The following is a 21,211-nucleotide window of genomic DNA, read 5'->3' as shown; positions in this document are numbered from 1 at the left end:
TAAAATAAAAAAAAACTAAAACCCATTCGGTCAGTAAATCTCAATACAATCGAATCCCGAGGCTGGCGGGCGGCCAACAAGGACGTGGTAATATAAATAGATGATGAAATGATTAATGAAAAAATACTTAATGATTTCTTATGTTTACGCGAATGTTAGACATTAAAATAAAACTATTTTTCATATTTTATCGCGGTGTTTATATTTTAATGTTCTCCCGACGTTGCGAAGACTGCAGCCTTCGTGGTTACGGAGCGGACTGAGGTGTTCGTCATCCGCAAAGTCAAACTTACATAATGTAAAACCGCGATAAAATCTCAAATATAATTTTTTCTTTGTAATGGAAAAATACTTGTTATTGAAATAATACTTTTTTACGGTTTCTTTTTTCGATTATTTGTTTAATTTTTACTTCCAAAGCTTCCAAAGTTGAACATTCGCTTAAACTTTATTATATTATTACTATATTTACAATTTTTTTCATTGTAGGTTTTTAATCGGATGTGACACAAAAATAACAAACAATATTTACAAATAGATAGAAGGTATCTGAGATTTCTGTGTTTTATACGTAGAAACCATATAAATTATTATAACGGAGGTTTTGCAATTGGATCATCTGATGTGAGTTATAACAATCAGTTTTAAACAACATTATAGCTAGAGGACTCGGGGACGTGTTGGCCGAGTGGAAAGAGGAGGAATGAAGGTACAGAAGAGTAAGGTAATATTATAGAAATAATATTAAACTTGAATAACTATTTTCTAATAAAAAATAACCAAAGTCCAATCCACTTTCCGCCATTCCGCGTATATACCCCAGTCGAAGCTCAACCAACGTTGAAATTCTTACACTACCGCGAATGGCCAATGGCGCGCTGCTTTACACTTCATTAACTATAAAAATGGACTTTAAGCACGCTACATAAGGTACTAAATCGCTCAACATCATTTATTTTGGTGGGAAATTTTACGAAGTCAATCACAAGAATCGATTTGATGTCGATTGTTAGATGCAACAATGCAGATATAGTTTCGATTAAATTGCTTTCGTGTTTTTGACGACGTATTTTACAGCTGGTTTGTTAGTTGATTAGATATATAGTTTACAGTATGGCAATAAATATAGTCATTGCTTTCTTAGTCTAGCGGATATATAACGCTGTGGGCAGGCCCTGGTTTCGAGTCCCAAATAGGACAATACTTGTTGCTGTGGGTAGTGTAAGTTATTGACAGGCCACCTATTTTCACTAATAACAATTTTCTTATAAGGACAGATAGTAAGACAACGTACACTTTAAAGTATAATCAATGCCACGTGTTTTCCCCAAACAAAAATAAACCATTGACACCTACAAACTATTCAGGCGACTCAAACTACCCTCAACACCCCATAACAATTGTATACAAGAATTTAATAACAGCCAATAGTGACGGCGCGGAGGGGCCCCCGCCGCGCCTCCCCCGCGCCCCGCACGTCACTCAACATTCGTCACGCGAGGAGAGCGCACGTCAAAACCGCTCCGATTACAATACAGCAGCACTGCAACGTTATTAGGTTATCAGATTTATTATTTAGGTGTGATGGTTGAATTTTAATTGTAAGATTTAGATTTATTAGAATAAAGATTTTTTTCTGTCGCGGTACACATGTAAAAAATACAAAATGCTTAAAATATATTCCAGGCACATATTAAACACACTCTTACGCCTTTTATGCCTGAAGGGGTAGACAAAGACATAACTGGTGAACCCACTTTCCGGTCTATACTTTCCGTCCCATGATGTGATACAGGACGAGCCTATCACCATATCGAGCACCAATTCCAAACTCCTCGCTGATACTAAGTGTAAAAACCTATTTTTGCTTTGCATTTATACATTTTTATAAATATTGTTTTATCAATATTGGTTTATTCATAACCTAAGCCGATACCTGCTATTCTTAATACCTCTACTATTTTTATATTGGGGAAAAAGTCCGAAAATCTGCATAGCTCAGATTTCTGTATTAAAATCCAAGTTACGTAAGTCCTGCCTGCATTATGACATTTGAAAACTCGTGCTCAATTCTAAGGGGCACACCCTACGGTAAAACAGTTTAATCAGTGTTTTTCCGAAATTCAGCTCGCATAAAATTCTTTTCATGTAAACTAAAGGATCACAATAACAGTCCTATTTTTCTAATATTCAACTTAAGTTCAAAAAAGTTCAAAGTTGTTAAACTTTTACTTAAATTCTAAGTAAAAGTTTAACAACTATGTCCATACTATATTTCATAAAAATCCGTTTAGTAGTGTTTGAGATAATTTATAACATGCATACAGATTGAAAAGGGGACTGTTTTTATATATAGATAGATTTACCATGTTATCAATCATAACATTAAATTACTACTGATCTTCGCATTAGACTCGCCTGTATTGCAAAGATCTGAATATACCACATTCGATCCGTAAACTATATCCATTCTTGAATGATGATGTTATAATATAACCTTACCAAGGAAAAACAAACGAACACTTTCACATCTATATCATTTACCGGTCGAATCACAAAGACTAAACCAATCTCAAAGTAACTTTGCATAATTCCAAGTATAAATTTTCAATAACCATTACAAAATCGATATTAAAGTTAAACAAACTCAACCGGTCCCTCAAAGGGAAGCTTGATTATACGGATCTTTTGCGGGCAATTTCCTAATTGGAAATCTTCAGAATTCACTCTTGAAACGTTAAAATTTTATCATTTCTATTTATATTCATTCCGCTTTGAAATATAAGTTTCAGGACGTTATGTTCCTCGCAAGACTTTTCTCAAGTAAACATTGAATAATTTAAAACATTATTATTTGGAGTGTTGCCAGGAGGTGGTAGTGGGAATTTTGCGTTGTTTCTGCTTTTGGTACTAGCGTGGTGCCACATCTTTATGGCAGGATAAGGAGAATTGAATGCGTTGACATTTCGCTGCGGGCCAAGCCTAGGAAGTATTTTATTTTATGATACTTGACATAATGTTTTGTTTCTGCATCATTGAAAAACATAAGGGAAAAATTACGTATATGGTCATCCAAACACTATAAAACCTTCATATTCTGTTTCAGTTCCTATTAATTTTGTGCTTACAAATTAGATTTTTTATTATACCCACAATATAATACTTAGTAAGTAATTAGAATATACTATGTATTTTCATTAGTCATATAGCCACCACAAACAAATAAAAACACTTTTTTTTATCTAGCGAACCTTTGGAACTACAGCTCCAAGTCTGAAAATACTTACTCCAAAAAAGGTATTTTAATACGCACGTCGCGCTAGCAAAACTAACCTGTAAATAAAGCATGCATAAATAAATATCTTTACATTGATTGGTACTGAGTAACATTCTATGTGCAAAAAGATAGCGATCAACAAATGGTATAAAGTTGACCTACATTCACCCTTTTCCAGGCCGGAGCGACGTGAGGCCGACAAATCGTCGCATCTGTCACACGTCACCGCAAACGCCTAAATAACTACCGATAAAAAAATCACATGCGACGCAGTAGTAACGATGGCTCTGTGGAGAACGAAATGGTGGGGCATTCGATGCCGCGATTGAAAATAAATAACATTTTGAAAGTTACGTGTGCATTTAGCGGAAAGCACCTTAAAGAAATTTTGGATAATTTTTAAGAATTTTGAATTTACGTATTTAAAGTCTAAAAGATCTTTAGATCGGCAGAATAGCAAATGTGTAGCATAGCGGTAAAATAATCAAATTTTAAATGGAGCTTCTGTTGCAATCGTATCATTTTAAACCAAGCTACAAAATACACTTTGTTTCTGGAAGCGACACTTATTCTATCTTATGTTCAACCATTTTCACAAACATGTTAAACAAAATTCCTATTGCTGAACATGTAAAAAGATAAATGTACTAAGACATAATAATATGAAGCCTTGTTTTCGCCGCATACACGAATACTAGTCCAAGAAAAAAATAATTTATTTGAAATATTTTCTTTTTTAAGTTGAATGTATATACTACTTAAAAAAAAGTATAATTTACCATTTGATATGCACAATCACCAAAAACGTATATCAAACAGTGCGTACGCTCTTAGCCAGGTGCGAGATGCGGGGTGCGGGATGCGGGGCGCTTAGCATTTCAAAATGAAACGAAACGAAACAATCCTTTCAAGTCGCATCATATTATATACGCCCGCGGCAGATTTCGCACAATTCAATAAATAATCGGGCGCGTGAGATGTTGGTGCAAGTTAGGGACTTATATTCTTTTTTATATGGCTTAATTTTGGCAAAAAACTTACGCGCTTATAAATAAGGAATATTACACAGAATAAATACCACTATAATAGAAGAAGGTTTAAAGACTTGGCAACCCTGAATTTTATACATTATCTATGGAGGCAAAAGCCTGGATTATTTTTCAGTACCGATTGCTATAGAAACCTACTATAGCTATACATGTGTGCTAAAATTTTACCCGTATTCTATTTATGAGAGTGAGAGAGAAGGAACTATTGAGGCATAAAGCCTCGTTAAACCTAACGAAAGAGTGATAAATATATTTAGTGCGCTTGTTAGGTATTATAGACAAAATGTGTGCATACTTACACGGTGTAAGTGTGGTAGTTTATATAAAGGTTGGTGGTCTGTTTGTAGGTGCGATCGAGCGTCGAGGCGAAGAGCTGCAGCGTACAAAATCGCACATGTTTATAAAAAAAAAGGTTTGTAATTTGACATTAAAAATATGGTTATTGTTTTATATTCGGTTTTAGGTACTCAGGTAAATAATTTTAGAGCAAGCCAGGCTTTTGGGCTTTTATGTATGGACCGCCACTGTTATACTGACTACAAGGTTTCTCATGCCGCTGCTTGGCGATCAACATCAAATATCACGATGGTATCCATCATGATATTTTCGCATACCACAGACTTGCTACACTCTTAATAACAAATAAACACATTATAGTTTCCAGAAAATGCTTAAATCTTACTAAACATAAAAACACAGACAGATTGCAATCATACAAGACACTTTTTTATTTACAAAACGATATAAACCTGTTCAATTTGCTTTTCCCGCTCTCTCTTATGATGCGACCGTCCAAAACTTTTCTATATAAATGTGTAGCGCCTGTCGGACCTGTATTCAATATCCGTCTGTCTGTCCGTCCGAGGATCGGCGCCAACTGCAAACGACGTACGGACGTTTGATTATTTTTCAAATACATTTAGCAATTTACCTGTTTCCTCGAGCTTACATGGTATCCTTTTGGTAGAAAAACTGTAATGCCGTCAAATAACAAATCTTAAAAATTACTTTAACATGTGCTATATTTTTTGAAAAACATAAATAAATACTACAGTAAACGTTTATTAAATTTAGATTAGGATATCTATCTCACGGTTCTTCTTTCCTAATTCCCTCTTTTTCCTAAATTAACTTACCATCGATACAAGAGTAGTCATCTTCATTCAAAATTGTGATATAATTGCTATTATTTATCATCAGGCGCTCACCTCAAGTCAAACACTTTACGCATCTTTAAAAAAAACCACACATGACGTCATCATACGTGAGATTAAAAAGTCTAAAATATATTTTAATACGCAAACGCGATGAGTCAAATACGCGCACTCTAATAACACTATTCCCCGATGTTTTACTGTAATTATTGAGGAAGCCATAATTACACCGCGTGCACGCAGGATCTGTGTGGTTAGTACCTGAATTATATTAAAAGCAAAAACCCATAAAGAAAATATTTCTTAAATTAGGACTTATATCATAATACCATCCATGTATTACATACTGTTCTATTGCTGAGTACGAGCTTCCTCTACTAATGAGAGGGATTAGGCCTTAGTCCATCACGCTGGCCTAGTGCGGATTGGTAAACTGAACACACTCTCAAAATGCTTATAGAGAACTTCTCAGGTGTGCTGGTTTCCTCACAATGTTTTCCTAGATCGTTAAAGCGAAGAATACATACTTACCTTAAAAAAAGTCAGAGGTGTACGCTCTTGGGATTTAAACCTGCGGACATTTGTCTCGGCTGTTCGTTCCATGCTCCATTAGGCTATCGCGGCCTTTTTAGGACTTAGTTTTTTATTAGGACTTTGGATGCTAATTTCGGCACCAATCAGAGAAGAAAATCGACAGTTGCAACAGCTTTTTCTATGATTTCATAAAATTTCAAAAACAATAGAGTCGGGATTTTGTTTTTAAAAATGTGTTTTCATTCAAAAAACGCATTATTGCTTAATAAAGTTCGACGGTAGTCCCCATCACAATATAAACAAGGCGACTGCACAAATTGCACCTCTGCCTACCCACAGCCGCCCCTTCATGATAAAAAGATGACGAATAAAGTATTCCCTTATGACACGACAAACTGACAGCCGTACAACTGAAACATAATTATGCACCCCGCGCTGGATGCAATTTTAAACATCGCGGCTTCTTCAGGGGCAAAGGAATATCTGAGTAGGGCCTGTTCGCGCTGTTTGGAAAATTATACGTTAGGCTATTGGTTTTTAAATTGACTTTTGATCAGGTTGTCATCTTTTAAAGCCTGATTACGCATTCAAGTTTGCGGTAGTTTCATCTAACACGAATGAGCGGAATTGATCATGTTTCATTTAGTGCTTGTTTGTAGAATAGGAAACGAAGCAAGTAGATTACCTTTTTTGTAATCTCTAAGAACTACACACTATGCCGGAAGAATCAACGATGCTCTGTCTACAAAGATTAGGTAGTTTGAAATGTTTTAGAGCTGGTGGTAGGGTATATTTTCTATCCGCCCGGATAGTAATCACCGTACACAGTGTTAAAAGCCGCCATAGTTGCCCACGTAAGTGTGTTGCGTTCCGAGATCAGCCTGGATATATCCTGTTCCAACAGGCCGGCACAATTGTGTTGACTGCTGAAGGATAATCATCTCTCGTAAATCGACATTATTTTGGACCCCACTTCATTTACCATCAGGTGCAGTACGCTCACTTTGTCTTGTACATATAATAAATATGTTTGAGTTTCCAAGTTCTACATGCCATAAAAAACACAACAGCAGGCTGTCACTTCACGACGATTTTTTGTGAAACAGTGGCGATACCACATTCATCATTGAAGTCAAAATTTCTACAGCTTTACTACCACTTTAAGTAACAACATCTACAATTCAGCCTAATACAAAATCATGATTATTAATATCCTTCTAAACTGTTAAAAATGACATTATTCTTAACTATAAATTAATTCATAAACACACGACGCGACGTCTCCTAACGTTTCCAAGCAAAGTGTTTACGTCCCGGTAAATAATTCTCGGAGCTCATCATAAACAATTGACGTAAACAGACGGGAGACATGACGCGAATCACGGTTTAAATATTCATCGTGTATGCTGATAGCTTAGTTGGAGTGGAAAGGTAGATAGCAGGTTCAATACAATCGCCTATTTACGTCTGATTACAATACAAACAAACAAGTCGTGTTTTTTCATTCAAGCAAGGTAAAGTGATTTCAGTACACGTTATAGAATCTTTCCCGCCCTCACACCCACCACTACAACTCCTGTAAGTCAGTATCAGCAGTGACATTGTATGACACCGAGCAGTGAATCTCGGCGAGTCGCAGGAAAAACTAATTTGTCTTAATCCCGCAACGAAATTAATCAAATAGAAAGATAGAGAAGAGCAAATATTAACTATCTACTGCCCTCTATAGCAAAGCGGGAGATAAAATAATGAACTAATGAGATACAAAAATTATATGTTCGTTTTAAAGTACCCCGTGCTATATTCAAAACGAAATAAGATTTCCTAAGGCCTTGTTTTCCATTCCAACCTAAATAGCAATCAACGTCTTGCATACTCTACGTAACATTTTTAGCAATAGATGTATCACTGAATGATTCATTGCGGGGTTTTATGCAGGGTAGATAGTTATCCAGGTGCAAATGTCTGGAACTAACGGGAAAATTTATTCCGAGCAAATAATTATGAGTCAGTTAACAACACTTCGAATATCCCCCTTCCCCTACCCACGTTTTTAATGCAGCTTATACAATGTAAGTTATCGGTGCCATAGTAAGTAACTATGTATTAACAATAGCAATTTCGAAAAATAATAAGTGGCGATAGCCCAGTTGGAAGTGTAACGGACTGCCGAGACTAATGTCCGCAGGTTCAAAACGCAAAGGTACATATCTCTGACTTTTCTAAAATCATCTGTGTATTCTTTGTCAATTATCGCTTGCTTTAACGGTGAAGGAAAACATTGTGAACAAACCTACCAATTTTTTTTTTTTTGCGGGTAAATATCGCGTTATCGCTACCGCCACTTGGAGGGTGAGTGGAACAGTTGTGTCTGTTTCACCGGTCTTACAGCTCAATGTCGCCACTCGGGAGTATAGCATCATCGGAGCGAGCATTGGACCGAGTCCCTACCCCTGTATATGCCCTACAACGAGAGCATACCGAAACCTCTCTCCCTGCCTTTTCCTATGATGTGTTTATCCGGTTTCAAACAGGCTGACATAATTGTATCGACTAGCGAGAGGCATCTATCGTCAGGCGACATTCTCTGGACCCTACTCTATCAGGTTAAAATTCCCATTTAAAAATACAACGTTAGTCCTAACATAAGACCATCGTTGGCTTGCCAAATAATTCGAAACTTAATTCAATCCTTCCAAAACCAATGAGTTATAAATCAAATTCTGCAATAAACGAGTTTTTTTCCAAATCCGAAATGAAATAGAGCTGTCTGGTTTGGCTTTCATCTATCTACGGCCAATATTTTTTGACCGGTGCGACCTCAGTGTTCAGGCGTCCACTATTCTGCGCTGTCACAGAACCGATTGCCTGCAATGAACATGATGTGAGAAAGGGTGAACTCAGTTTTGGATACGGCATTAGGTATTTTTTGTGATGGTATCTTACTTTAATATTATAAAAGCATAAGTTTGGATTGATATTGTTTGAATGTTTGTATTTTTATTAGAAGTAAATGCAGAAACAGCTGAATGAATTTGGATTTAGTTTGGGGTATAGATGGATTATGTCCTGTACTAACACATAGATGACCATTTTTATCCCAAATTTAAAATGTAACTCTGTAAATAGATAGCGCTGACTTCGTACAGTGTTTTATTGACTTTTATAGTAAGAAAGCATTTTCACGCAGGCGAAGCCGCAAGCAAAAGTTAGTTAGATATGAAATCTCCTAATACTCATAGTTCGAATAGCCACATCATCCCTCAAACTGAAATTTATAATATCATACAAAAATCATTCTATTTGCCTATGTCATTTTTGAAGTATCAAACTCGTCTTCAGACTCTTTTGGAGCCGTAGCTTTAAATAGTTGTGTCAGTCTGTAATAATACAATAGGCCAGCTGTACCACCTGCGGTGTTTCGCGGCTCGGTCACAATGCAGCGGCGCGCCGTGCGAGCGCCGCGCTTATACGTGTGACGGAAGATAGCCGCGAACCGCGCCACTCGACACTGTTCCGTACATGTAAGGATCAAGTTATTTTTTTGTACATTGTATCACTAAGTCCTGCCCTTTTTACTTAGTATTTTTTAAAGAATTTGTTTTGGCAAAAGGTGGGTGCCCTGGCTGCGCTTCTGCATACCCCTTCTGGGATAAATGCGTGATGTAGGTGTGTAATTTTTCTTGTTTGTACCTGATGGAAAATATTCTGTAATTCAGCATAAGTGATAGAACCATGTTATTGAAGCGATATTCAGCTTCCTAATAAGAAACGAAAATGATACAGTTTGTTGGCGCTGTTTTGTCTTGGTTCTAGTGCAACAGATAACAGCGACTGCGCAGTGCTTTAGTGCGCATGTTAAAAGAAGAATGAAATCCGTTTAGTGCGGATAGGTGGTACACCAACTAGGTACATACTCATAAAATCATGAAATATTTCTAGTACACAACTGAATCTCCTTGCAATTGAACTTATCAGGGATTATATGAAGGACAAAATTCAAAATTAAACCAGCCTTCGTCAGCAGCAAACTTCCAATGGATCTCTAAACTTGCAAAAAGTCCGCTGCCACAGGCTGACTGAAATATGACGTCACTTGATTCCAATGGCCGTATGAAGAGACAAATTGAATGAGCGTGCCATCTCCATAGCTCATGCCTGCTGGCGTGACAACCTGACAGCGTGACGGCATGTCTGGGAGACCGCAATGCGGATACGGAAATTCTAAAAAAAAAGACGTCACATTCATAAAATGCCTAAAGAACTATGTAGAAACCTATACATCCAGATCTAGCCATGGTCAACACAAATTCCAATCCCGTTGTTTTGTCACATAAAATTTGTGCAGTATTTTTTTAACTGGAAACCGAAATTATACCGCAGTCAATGTACACCGCCAATACATGAATAAGAGGATGTGAAATATTATGTTATGGAATAATTCCTAGTGAAGGTTCTCTAAAATACTTTGTAAACTAGATAACGGCTATCGTGTCTACAACTGCTAAAATCTAATATAGTGGCTTCGTGTAGCCCCGTTCAAGGATCAGTCTGGCCACATCCACAAAAACAAACCAGTGTTACTTTGAGTCACGTACTTTGAGGAACAGAAAATGTTGGTGTTCCGATATATATTCGCCTGGATAGTGACCACCATAAACAAGTTGTTAAAACCCGTCATAGCGGCCAAAGAATGTAGCGTTACGAGATAAATCTGTGTAGGTTTCAAACAGGCCGGCATAATAATGTCGACTGGCAAAACATAATCATTTCGCTTCAGTCGACATTAACCTACCTATCTTAGCCCTATCCGGCTAACCATTAAGTGCAATGTAGCTACATTGTCGTATAAAAAAAGAAAACCTAATTCACAATTATATTTAGACTACTATAAATTCTTTATTACAATCCTCACTCAGCATAATAGTTGGCTTGAATTCCTGTATATTTACCATCAGGTCTGTATGTAAATAGAACTCTAAGTTTATCCCCATTTATTAAGCCACAACTAAATGGTATCTAGATAGCCCAGAGCTAATTGCTATCACATTTATTCTAATTATCGCCTCAGCCACTTGGCGACTTGCCCGCTGACGATACAGCGACTCGGCCAAGTACTGCTGGAAAAAACGCTTTTATAGTAATTATTTCTTTTTCCTTTTAAACCGGGTCAAATACGTTTGAAATGTGCGCAAAGTATTTTGAACCTTAATGCAGTCGGGTATAATAACGGTGAGGATCAACTGGAGATTATGATCCGTTGTATTATAAAATATATAATAATTTAAAACTATCGTTGTATTATCCGTCGTATTTGCTGGTGGTAAGATATATTTTATATCCGCCCGGATAGCGACCGCAATACATAAGAAAGGTGTTAAAACCTGCCATAGTTGCCCACGTAAGATCGGTTCCCCGGGATCAGCCTGTGTATATCCGGTTTCAACAGACCGGCATAATTCTGTCGACTACCAAGGGGTAATCATCTCTCGTCAGTCGACATTCTACTGGACCCCACTCCACTTACCATCAGATGCAGTCGCGTCACTATTCCATGACCGTAAAATAATAATAATAATTAGTAATATTATTGTTAAAACCATGTCAAGCCGTTTATATGTTACTTCAGAAGCGCCTATTTATAGTAAAAGATCAACATCACCCTCATTTGATATAACAATTGCTCCAACTGCCTTGTAGGTCGAACTGACAAACTCGAAACATAAACACGCCAGTCCAATACAATTTGAAACGTAACCAAACAAAATAAAGTTCCAAAACCTAAAATCCACATATTTATCCCAAATCCAATATTAAGGTAAAAAGTTCCCTAAAACGTCGAGTGTCCCGGGGGACAAGTAATTTTTCATACTTCCCAGTATTAATAATTGCGAGATCATATAATAAAGCAGGTAGATTTTAACGCAGATTACGCGTAATAACAGCGTAATAAATATCCCGAAGGCACTCCGGGCAGGCCCTCGAGTTAGTGCCCGAAACGGGGAGGTGCCCCAAGGACTGGGGGATCGGCGGGGTTAAAGAAAAAAGCCATAAAACCCTTAAAAAGAATTATACTTACATTAATTTTATTTAAATTAAAAATTAAGTGATGAGTTGTGATAAAAAAATATTTTTACAGGCAAAGGGAACGTAAGAAAACAGCCTAGATTGTGGAATTCTATTAATGAATTAAAATATGTAACCTTCTTTAAAAAGTATCATACACATAAATTTTATCACATATACTGCACAGCACCCGAATCAAAAATAAGTTAAATTCCACTCCATTCAGAAATAAAACTACTAAAGAGTAACAATTTTATTTCGCAAATTACAGCTCCGCTGCAGCCTCCCTCTTACGTCACAAGCTACCTCAGGCCGGGCAACACGATAATTTACCTCGTAATTAGCACTCTTCGTATTCCAACAAAAATGTCCGCATTATTCCCACTGTTCGAGTAATCTTTTTTTTATTTATTACAAACCGACCACTTTGTCTAAATGAGAATCTCTTGACCCGTTTAATTTTGCTAATTTTGTTACGCTTTATTTATAAGTCGTGATAAAATGGCTCGCCTAAAACTGTGGTGAAACAAAGGCTATGCTGATGCGTGTCCGGACAATGGACGGCCCATAACTCAGTCGCTAATACACACGATATTTATGGTATGAAAGATACCGATAAATTTACTTGAAGGCCATAGAGTCACTGAAGAAGTATTTATTTTTCATCCTGGCTAAAAATATAATAGGTATCTCTTGACATGATGAATAGCACTATTTTTTGTCAATGTAATGTATTGTGGGGTAATCTTAAATGTCATACTTATAACCACCCGCATTATAATAAATCAGTCTTGAGTTAACCGCAATCGCAGTTTCATTGTGTAATTACAGTCAATATATATCCTTTCATAATATTATTATAAAACAAGTCAAGTCTGTCTGAACACGATAAGCTTTAAAACTACCGAACGGATTTTAATGAAATTCGGTAAGGAGATAATTTGAGACTGGGAAGGATATAGGCTATTTTCTTGGGAAAATATATATAGCGGGACTTTTATCCGAGTAATAATCTTTCACGAGGGCGAAACCGCGAGAAAACACTAGTATCCTTTTTTTATTTGTCTTTATAATATTCGATCGGAATTTTTCCAATTTCGTTGACTATCTCATAGCTGTGTTTTGAAGTATATCAAATTTATACACTCTAGTGTGGTCACTTAGCCATCCAGAATAAAGCAACATATCACGATATTACACAGTCAAAACTGTAAAAAATTTAAAACTCAATTTGTTCGCACAAAGAAGGGCTTATAAATACACTTTTAAATTATCTACGGACCAGAACATCACCTGATACAGTTTGTTTTTAAAGTATAAATTATTTAAAGGAACGCGGAGAATATGAAATACTTTGCGGCTGTTGGTTATATTAAACTATTTGTAAGTAACTAAGTGGCTTTTATTGCTTTCATATAGCGATTATCTGTCGGTAACTTCCTTGCTTGTGATATATAATAAGATGCCTATCTTTGGCCCTTAAACGCCGTTAGGCTCGCTCCCTATCACTTAGTCGACAGTAGGTGGTCTAATTGCGCTTCTGCTTACCCTTTTGGGCACAAAAAGTATGAGTTTGAGTTTGTGTATATGACATTATGCTGTGATCATATTAGATAATCCGTTTTTTATTATATTTTGTGAAAGTTCTCCGTCAAAATATAACAGTTATCAAATGAGAAATGATGCTGATTAATACGCTTAATAATAAATTGGCATCGAATAAGTGTAGTCCATATTAGCTATTTATTGCGTTAAATGGGAAGTAACATTCACTTGATTATGAAATAGGATAAAATAGCACAATAAAAACATAATGTAAATGTTAAAACATTAATGTCACTTTATTACGTGTTAAAGTTATAAAACACTAGAGACAAACAATAAAACAACATCTTAATGAGCCTTAAAGCGAAATAATAGTGGAAGTTAAAGTTCAACTGCTGCGAGGCAACAAGCATCCGAAGTGAGATCGTTTGCCGCATCTTATGGATCATAAGAACATATTAGTAACATTTAGTAACGGAACTATTTGCCGAATACGTTAAATGGTTAGTAAGCTTCTAAAATTGGCAAATTGAAAATAGCCTATTATAATTTCAGGATATTTAAAATGTTTGCGAAGATATTGCTTAAAGAGGTAAATGTTTTAATTTAAGACTATTTTGTTAATTTAAGATAACACTACTCGACATATTGTGTCCGGAAGTTTTGGAATATCAATAAATAAATATTTTTTTAATTTATTGTGCAATTGCATTTTATCTCTACGATAATGCAACTTAAGATTTATGATCAATGCATTTGATTTAGAGTAAAGAGACACCGCAACACAGATAAAAGAATAAACAACATAAATAATAGATAAAATAATTTATTAATTTAAATACAATTTACTTACATACTGCAGATCAAACAAAAATGTCCAAGCACTTAGAAGCTAGTTTTGCCAAAGATGAAGTTGCCCGGTGCGTTCATGTCCTCAGCGGAGAAGTACTCCTTGAAGAGACCCTGGAACTCGGCCCAGGAGACGGATGCTTTGCCCGAAGACATCTTCTGGAAAGCAGCGACAGCCTCGGCCTTGTTCAGCCCGAAGGAGGCATAGACAGAGGAGAACTCCTCGCTGTCAATGGAGCCATCATTGCTGGCGTCCTCCAGTTGGAAGATGAACTTGCAGTAAACGTTCTGCCAGTCAGCAGGGTTGCTGGAGTAGTTGTCCCACAGCGCAATCCACTCGTCCTTAGACACTTGACCGTCGTTGTCGGTATCGGCTTTGCTTAATCCTTCCCAAACCTGGTTAAGCGCATTTTCTACCTCTTTGTATTTAGCGTCGCCGGCCTTCCAGCCTCTCATCTGCGATATTCTTGAAATGGCCAGTTCGAAGTCTTTCTTATCGATGGTACCACTTCCATTGGTGTCAAAGAAAGCGGTGAAGACGTGGAGGAGCTTCTTCTTTCTGAAGTCGGAAACCATGGTTGCTGTTTCAAGTTTAACTGATGACTTGTCGGCGGGCCAGTTAGTTTATATAGTTAGCCATGTTGATAGTGGTTATCAGTGATTTTCTCAGACACCACGGTAAATAATGACGCAAGTCTGATATCAAGCCACTGTGACTGCATTGCAGATTTCTGGATAGCGTGTGTCATTTTTACAATTGTCTGCATTGACCACGCAAAAATTATCCATGTTGATAAAACTAATTAATGATTCGTATTATATTACTAGCTTTGGCTCGCAGCTCCTCCCGTGTCAGAGTTGTATGGAATAAAATATAACTGTGCTGTTTTATTGTTGCTGTTTGGATGTTTGTTTGTTACAAGTACAGTACAAGTAAACGCAGTAAAAATTTAATAGATTTCGTGATATCTAGCACACGGAAAGACTATGTCCTGGATTAAGACATAGGCTAATTTTATCTAATTTGCTCCTTTGGGAAATAAGATAGAATTTTTATCAGATTTTTAAAAATGTCAGCTTGGTTATGTAGTTGTTTTGTAGACAATAATAGATGATCCATCTATACATACTACACCCGATCTACCTTAGTAAAAGGATAATACATCCTACATTAAGTCTAGTGGCAAAGAATTTTATAAGATAATAAAATACCCACTTCAAAAATCTTAACGCTGATTAGCGGGTGCTGCAATGCATTACCTACATCAGATGCTATTTTAGATACGACGCATTTTGTACATGATTTGCTGACATATCAGAGGAACAATTTTTCGAATATTCGTCCCCAAAGTGAGTTACATCCTATATAACTGTGTTCAGTAAGTCCCATATAAGGCTGACTGTTCAATGAATGCACAAACGTAACCACTAGGTTTAAATTAGAAGCATGAAAATATGGAATACGATTCCTTAAATAAGTTAAGTGACCATTACAAAGAGTATTTTTTTAATTAATCCTCTAAATTCATGTCCTACAGGGTTGAAATAGGGGATTAAACTTTATATGAAAATCAAATTACTCAACCGATTTTGAAAAATCTTTTACTTAATGGACGCTATATTTGCCCTAAATTCTATATGCTACATTCCATTTTCTTTTTTATCCCGGGATGAAGCATGAACTAGTGTAGAGGACTTTGAAATAAACGCATTTACGATTCTTATCGGTGTTATTTATATTATTATTTTCCTTTTTCTTTTAATGTCTAACATTCGTTAACATAAGAAATCTTCATGTAGAGCAGTGCAGAAAATTAAAATATATTAAATATATATATTATATGTGTTTGAAATATTATTATTTTAAATTCGTCGGTTGAATTTCGGCCGCTAGACTACATATAATCTATACTATTATATAAAGCTGAAGAGTTTGTTTATTTGTTTGTTTGTTTGTTTGTTTGAACGCGCTAATCTCAGGAACTACCGGTCCAAACTGAAAAATTATTTTGTGTTGGATAGCCCTATGTTCGTGGAGTGCTATAGGCTATATATCATCACGCTATACCCAATAGGAGCGGAGCAGTAATGCCTAATCTCAGGAACTACCGGTCCAAACTGAAAAATTCTTTTGCGTTGGATAGCCCTTTGTTCGTGGAGTGCTATAGGCTATATATCATCACGCTATACCCAAATAGGAGCGGAGCAGTAATGGCTCATCTCAGGAACTACCGGTCCAAACTGAAAAATTATTTTTGCGTTGGATAGCCTTTTGTTCGTGGAGTGCTATAGGCTATATATCATCACGCTATACCCAATAGGAGCAGAGCAGTAATGGCTAATCTCAGGAACTACCGGTTGGAACTAAAAATCTTTTTGTATTGGATAGCCCTTTGTTCGTGAAGTGCTATAGGCTATATATCATCACGCTATGACTAATAGGAGCAGAGCAGTAATGGCTAATCTCAGAAACTAGGAGTTTGAACTGAATAATTCTTTTTGTGTTGGACAGCCCTTTGTTCCTGGAATGCTATAGGCTATATATATCGTCACGCTATGACCAATAGGAGCGGAGCAGTAATGAAACATGATGCAAAAACGGGGACAATTTATTAGTTTTGAGAGCTTCTGTTGCGTGCGCTGCGTAAACGGTTAAAGTTATGCAACAATAATTTATGACGGGATTTGTTCCTCTTAAAAAGTTCTACAAAATATATCATAAAACAAAGTCCCCACTGCATCGGTCTTCCCGAACGTGTTAAACTCAAAAACTACCCAACGTATTAGGATAAAATTTGGTATGGAGACAGTTTGAGACCCTGGGAAGAACATAGGCTCCCGGAAAATATAAAGCGTGACTTTTATAACGGAAAACTTTAACCCGAAAACTTTATAACGCGGGCAGGAGCCGCGGGCAAAAGCTAGTATAATATAAAAGAGTAAAATCCGAGCTTCAATTTGAAAAAACAAAATAATCCTTCAGTCCTGCTAGTTTGGTAATAATTATATATTAGTAAAGAATCATTGAAAGCGTTCTGACTTTTGACGGAAGTACAAATGACGCAATCTTGCGCCACTGTCTATCTGTTCCCAAAAGGTGTTTGATTATTTTTACATATTATTTACTAGAATCTATAATCAGTTGCGCACACTGATATTTACCAGATAACATCTATCTATATATTATTAACTGTCTTTTCGTTTAGCTGTTTATTAGAAGTGATGTAGTGATTGAAGGTAGAGTTATCTCTTTTTATTTATCTATTTTTAATTAAATATTATTATTATCTGTATTTTTATTGCTTTAGTATACAAACGAGCAAGCGGTCTGATGGTAAGCAGCATCTGACGCACATGGACTGTATATTACCGACCGAGAATGTATGTTCCGGGAATTTTCTATTTAAACTTATAATTATTTTTACAGGTATCAGTGGTTCATCAGTCTTGGTCTATAAATAAATAGATAGAAGTAATGTCTGTACTGTTCGCATATCTGTAGGAAATAATATAGTGGGAATGTGAGATAATTAACTTAAAGGCAGTCCAATAGACGGAATGTGTTTTTTCTTTAGCTGTCGGAGTTAGATTACAGACTGATTAATGTTAGTAAATAGGCGATTGCTGGTGGCACGCCATATTTTGTATCCGCCCGGATAGCGACCACCGTACACAAGGTGTGGGTAACACCTTTACACCTTGTCGTTACACCACCTTTTTACCATATATAAATTGGTTGCTGTCCTTCCAAGCATCAATCAGCCATGTATGCTGGTGGTAGGATATTGTATCCACCCGGATAGCGACCGCCGTACACAAGGTGTTATACGGCATAGTCGCCCACGCAAATGTCGCATTCTAGGATTAGCCTGTGTAAATCCGGTTAAAATAGGCCGGCATAATTTTGTCTACGTGCGAGGGATTACACCCCTCGTCAGTCGACACTCCATCTAGCTCTCACTACACTCACCATCAGACGCAGTGGGATTTTTTTACGGTGCGCGTATTAAAAACGTCATACTAGCTTAAAGTGAGATTAAATTATATATTTTTTGGTAAAATTACTTTCATATATAGACACCGTGCGTAATCTGTTTTGTTATTTCTATATATTTCCGGGTAATATATTATCTTGATAAGCATAATTATTTAATATATTTATCTATTTAATAATGTTATTTATCGCTTCATTTTTAATAGATACTAATTACCAACTAGATAGCTATTTTCTAATAAAAACGCAACGTACTAGCTCATTCTAATGACTCGCGTCCCAGTGTCAGACGGTATACTCCCAGGTTGATAATCCGGCATAATTCTGGCGACTGTCAAAGGACGTAAGCCATAAGCGCAGCCATGATTCTTTTGATGTAACGTGGCTGTTTATAGATTCTATCAGATGAGAAACAATGCATCGTAAATCGTTGAGTTGGTAAGAATTTATATCTACGAGCGCGGCAGAGTGACTCCACAGCATCTGATGGTAAGTGGAGCCGCGTTCAATAGAATGTCGACCGACAAGAGATAATTACCCCTCGACTGACGCAGCAATTATGTCGGCCTGTTTGAACCGTATATATACGGGCTTATCCCGGAACGCGACGCGCTTACGTAGTCCACTATGGCGGGTATCACTTTCTGAGCGGTGGTCGCGATCCGGGTGGATACAAATAACCTACCAACAAGTTGGCACCGTGTCTTAAATATTATGTTGATTAGAAGTCGTTAAGCCCCAAGTGTGTATTACACATCTTACATTTTTCGTTTAATGATAAACATAATTTTATCCGTTATCAATAATTACTTTTATAATTAAGTAATTAAAGGATTTATATAATGTAATATATCTTCAGTTTGGTCTATCTGACGCAATTAAACTGCATATCTGATAAGGCCCGGCGTACAATTCAGGTCTTGCAATAACAATGTGTATTCAAATGAGTAAGAAAAATTATGTTGCTAGGTGCCATTGGCAGCAGGAGCGGTCATGGACAACAGCTTAGACACTTCCATCTAATGTGTCCTGCAGCCGTCCAGAAAATCGAATGGGACCACCACGGAGTTTTAGTTGGTATCCCTGCTTAGGATGTATACAGTTTTAAGGTTGCCACCCGACGGTTGCCTGACGATTACCATCTTTCCGGGCGGCTCAACTTCGGGTTGTAAGGTATGGTAAACCCATAATAACCGCTCAGATGCCCCCGCGACTGGGTGGAAGTCATAAGACACTTTCTCCGCTAAAACATAAAAAGTACCACCAGCAGTATGACCGTACTTTAACATACTCTATGGTTTTGCTAATGACAGTGTCACTTTTACTCAGGTGGCTACAGATTAAAATGCATTTAATTGTCACGTGGTGCCGCGCGCTGCTTTGGGACACAAAAACTAGAGACCCTGCTTTGGTATGTTATTAAAAAAATTCAATATTTAAATCAAAATAATTTTGTGTGTTTTTATTGATAACGCACAGATGTAAGCCAAGACTTTCTTTTGTATGCGATATGATAAGTTCATCAGAGTACGAAAGCATGAACGGAACAGAGGCATTACTTTCATCTACCATTTTGATTGTATAATAATTGTTTATAGGGTCGTGTATTGTAGTCTTTTCATTTGTTTTATTATTTTTTTTTACTACAACCATGGCAAAATGATCTCATTGCTCCTGATGGTAAACAGAATGTGGTCCCGATAGTGTACTGACGAGAAGTATTACATGCGGATATTAAATCAATGTAGAGTCAAGTGCTATGACAACAAACAGTGTTCAATGTTCATTTTATGTAATTACGACACAATATTTGCAATACAAGATATTTTTATCTTTATACACATACACGCATTATCTTTAAATCAACAAATAACGTTCTATTTATATGTGGCTTGTGGTTGTGAGGTATTTCAAGAATATTTTAGTTCAACAAACTAACGAGTGATGTCATTTTAAGTACCATGCGCTTACTATAATCCATAATACCAGAATTGAGATTGAAAGGAGAGACTCAGATTATAATACAAATATGAGTCTCAAATCGAAAAATAGGCTAAATATTTTCCCTCGGCCTCGCAATGAAACCTAACATTTCTTATGCTACGCCGCCTGAAAAGTAGCTAGCTATACCCAAAAACATTCTAATAGGTTTTTCTTGCGAACTTAATTTAAAATTTAATTACTCCTAGATCAGTAAACTTTACATGCATTTTAGTTTACCGTACTAGTCGTCTCATCTACTACTGTATAACCCTGATAACAATCATGGCAGTTTTCAATATACAGAGTACACACAGTAGTGGGGCTGGGACCCTCCCTGTAACAGCGTGACAGATAGGCGACATCTGTCACGCTCGTCCGCATGCCTATCTCGCGCATAGACACAAAAACCAGTAGAAGTGTTAAATGAAATCAATTGTTCAAAGGATTTCATTCGAAATTAATGATTTGAAAGATGATAGCAAGAAGGATTAAGATGAAAAGCATAATATAGAAACCGCGAAAATAGTTCGGAAAATAGTTCTATTTCAAAATCATTAAAAAAATATATATAATTTTGAAGGGGCCGCTAAGCTAGCTTATCACGTGCTGGTGGTTAACATCGACTGTAAACTGAAACCTACCAGATATTTATGAGCATCGGTATTCAATTATCACCATGTATCGAAAAGGCTCAGCTACCCCCTATTATTAAAACAAACGTATCAACATCACTTTTAGAGATAAATATATTAACTTTACT

The 21,211-nt window shown here is 36.6% G+C and overlaps 1 protein-coding gene across 1 annotated transcript; it reads right to left on the bottom strand.

Moving 5' to 3' along the window:
• Positions 1-14,435: 14,435 nt before the first annotated feature.
• LOC119188521 (calexcitin-2-like) lies at positions 14,436-15,077 on the bottom strand. The gene has a single exon (XM_037437280.1). The coding sequence runs from the start codon at positions 15,048-15,050 to the stop codon at positions 14,511-14,513; it is 540 nt and encodes a 179-aa protein (XP_037293177.1). The 5' UTR covers positions 15,051-15,077; the 3' UTR covers positions 14,436-14,510.
• Positions 15,078-21,211: the final 6,134 nt, after the last annotated feature.

This window comes from Manduca sexta, chromosome 10 (assembly GCF_014839805.1).
Source record: "Manduca sexta isolate Smith_Timp_Sample1 chromosome 10, JHU_Msex_v1.0, whole genome shotgun sequence".
Classification (NCBI taxonomy): Eukaryota; Metazoa; Arthropoda; class Insecta; order Lepidoptera; family Sphingidae; genus Manduca; species Manduca sexta.
This window is presented reverse-complemented; position numbering and strand designations above follow the sequence as displayed.

Bases quoted from the DNA above. Each gene is read 5' to 3' on its own strand.
- LOC119188521 (XM_037437280.1), bottom strand. From the start codon at position 15,050: ATGGTTTCCGACTTCAGAAAGAAGAAGCTCCTCCACGTCTTCACCGCT.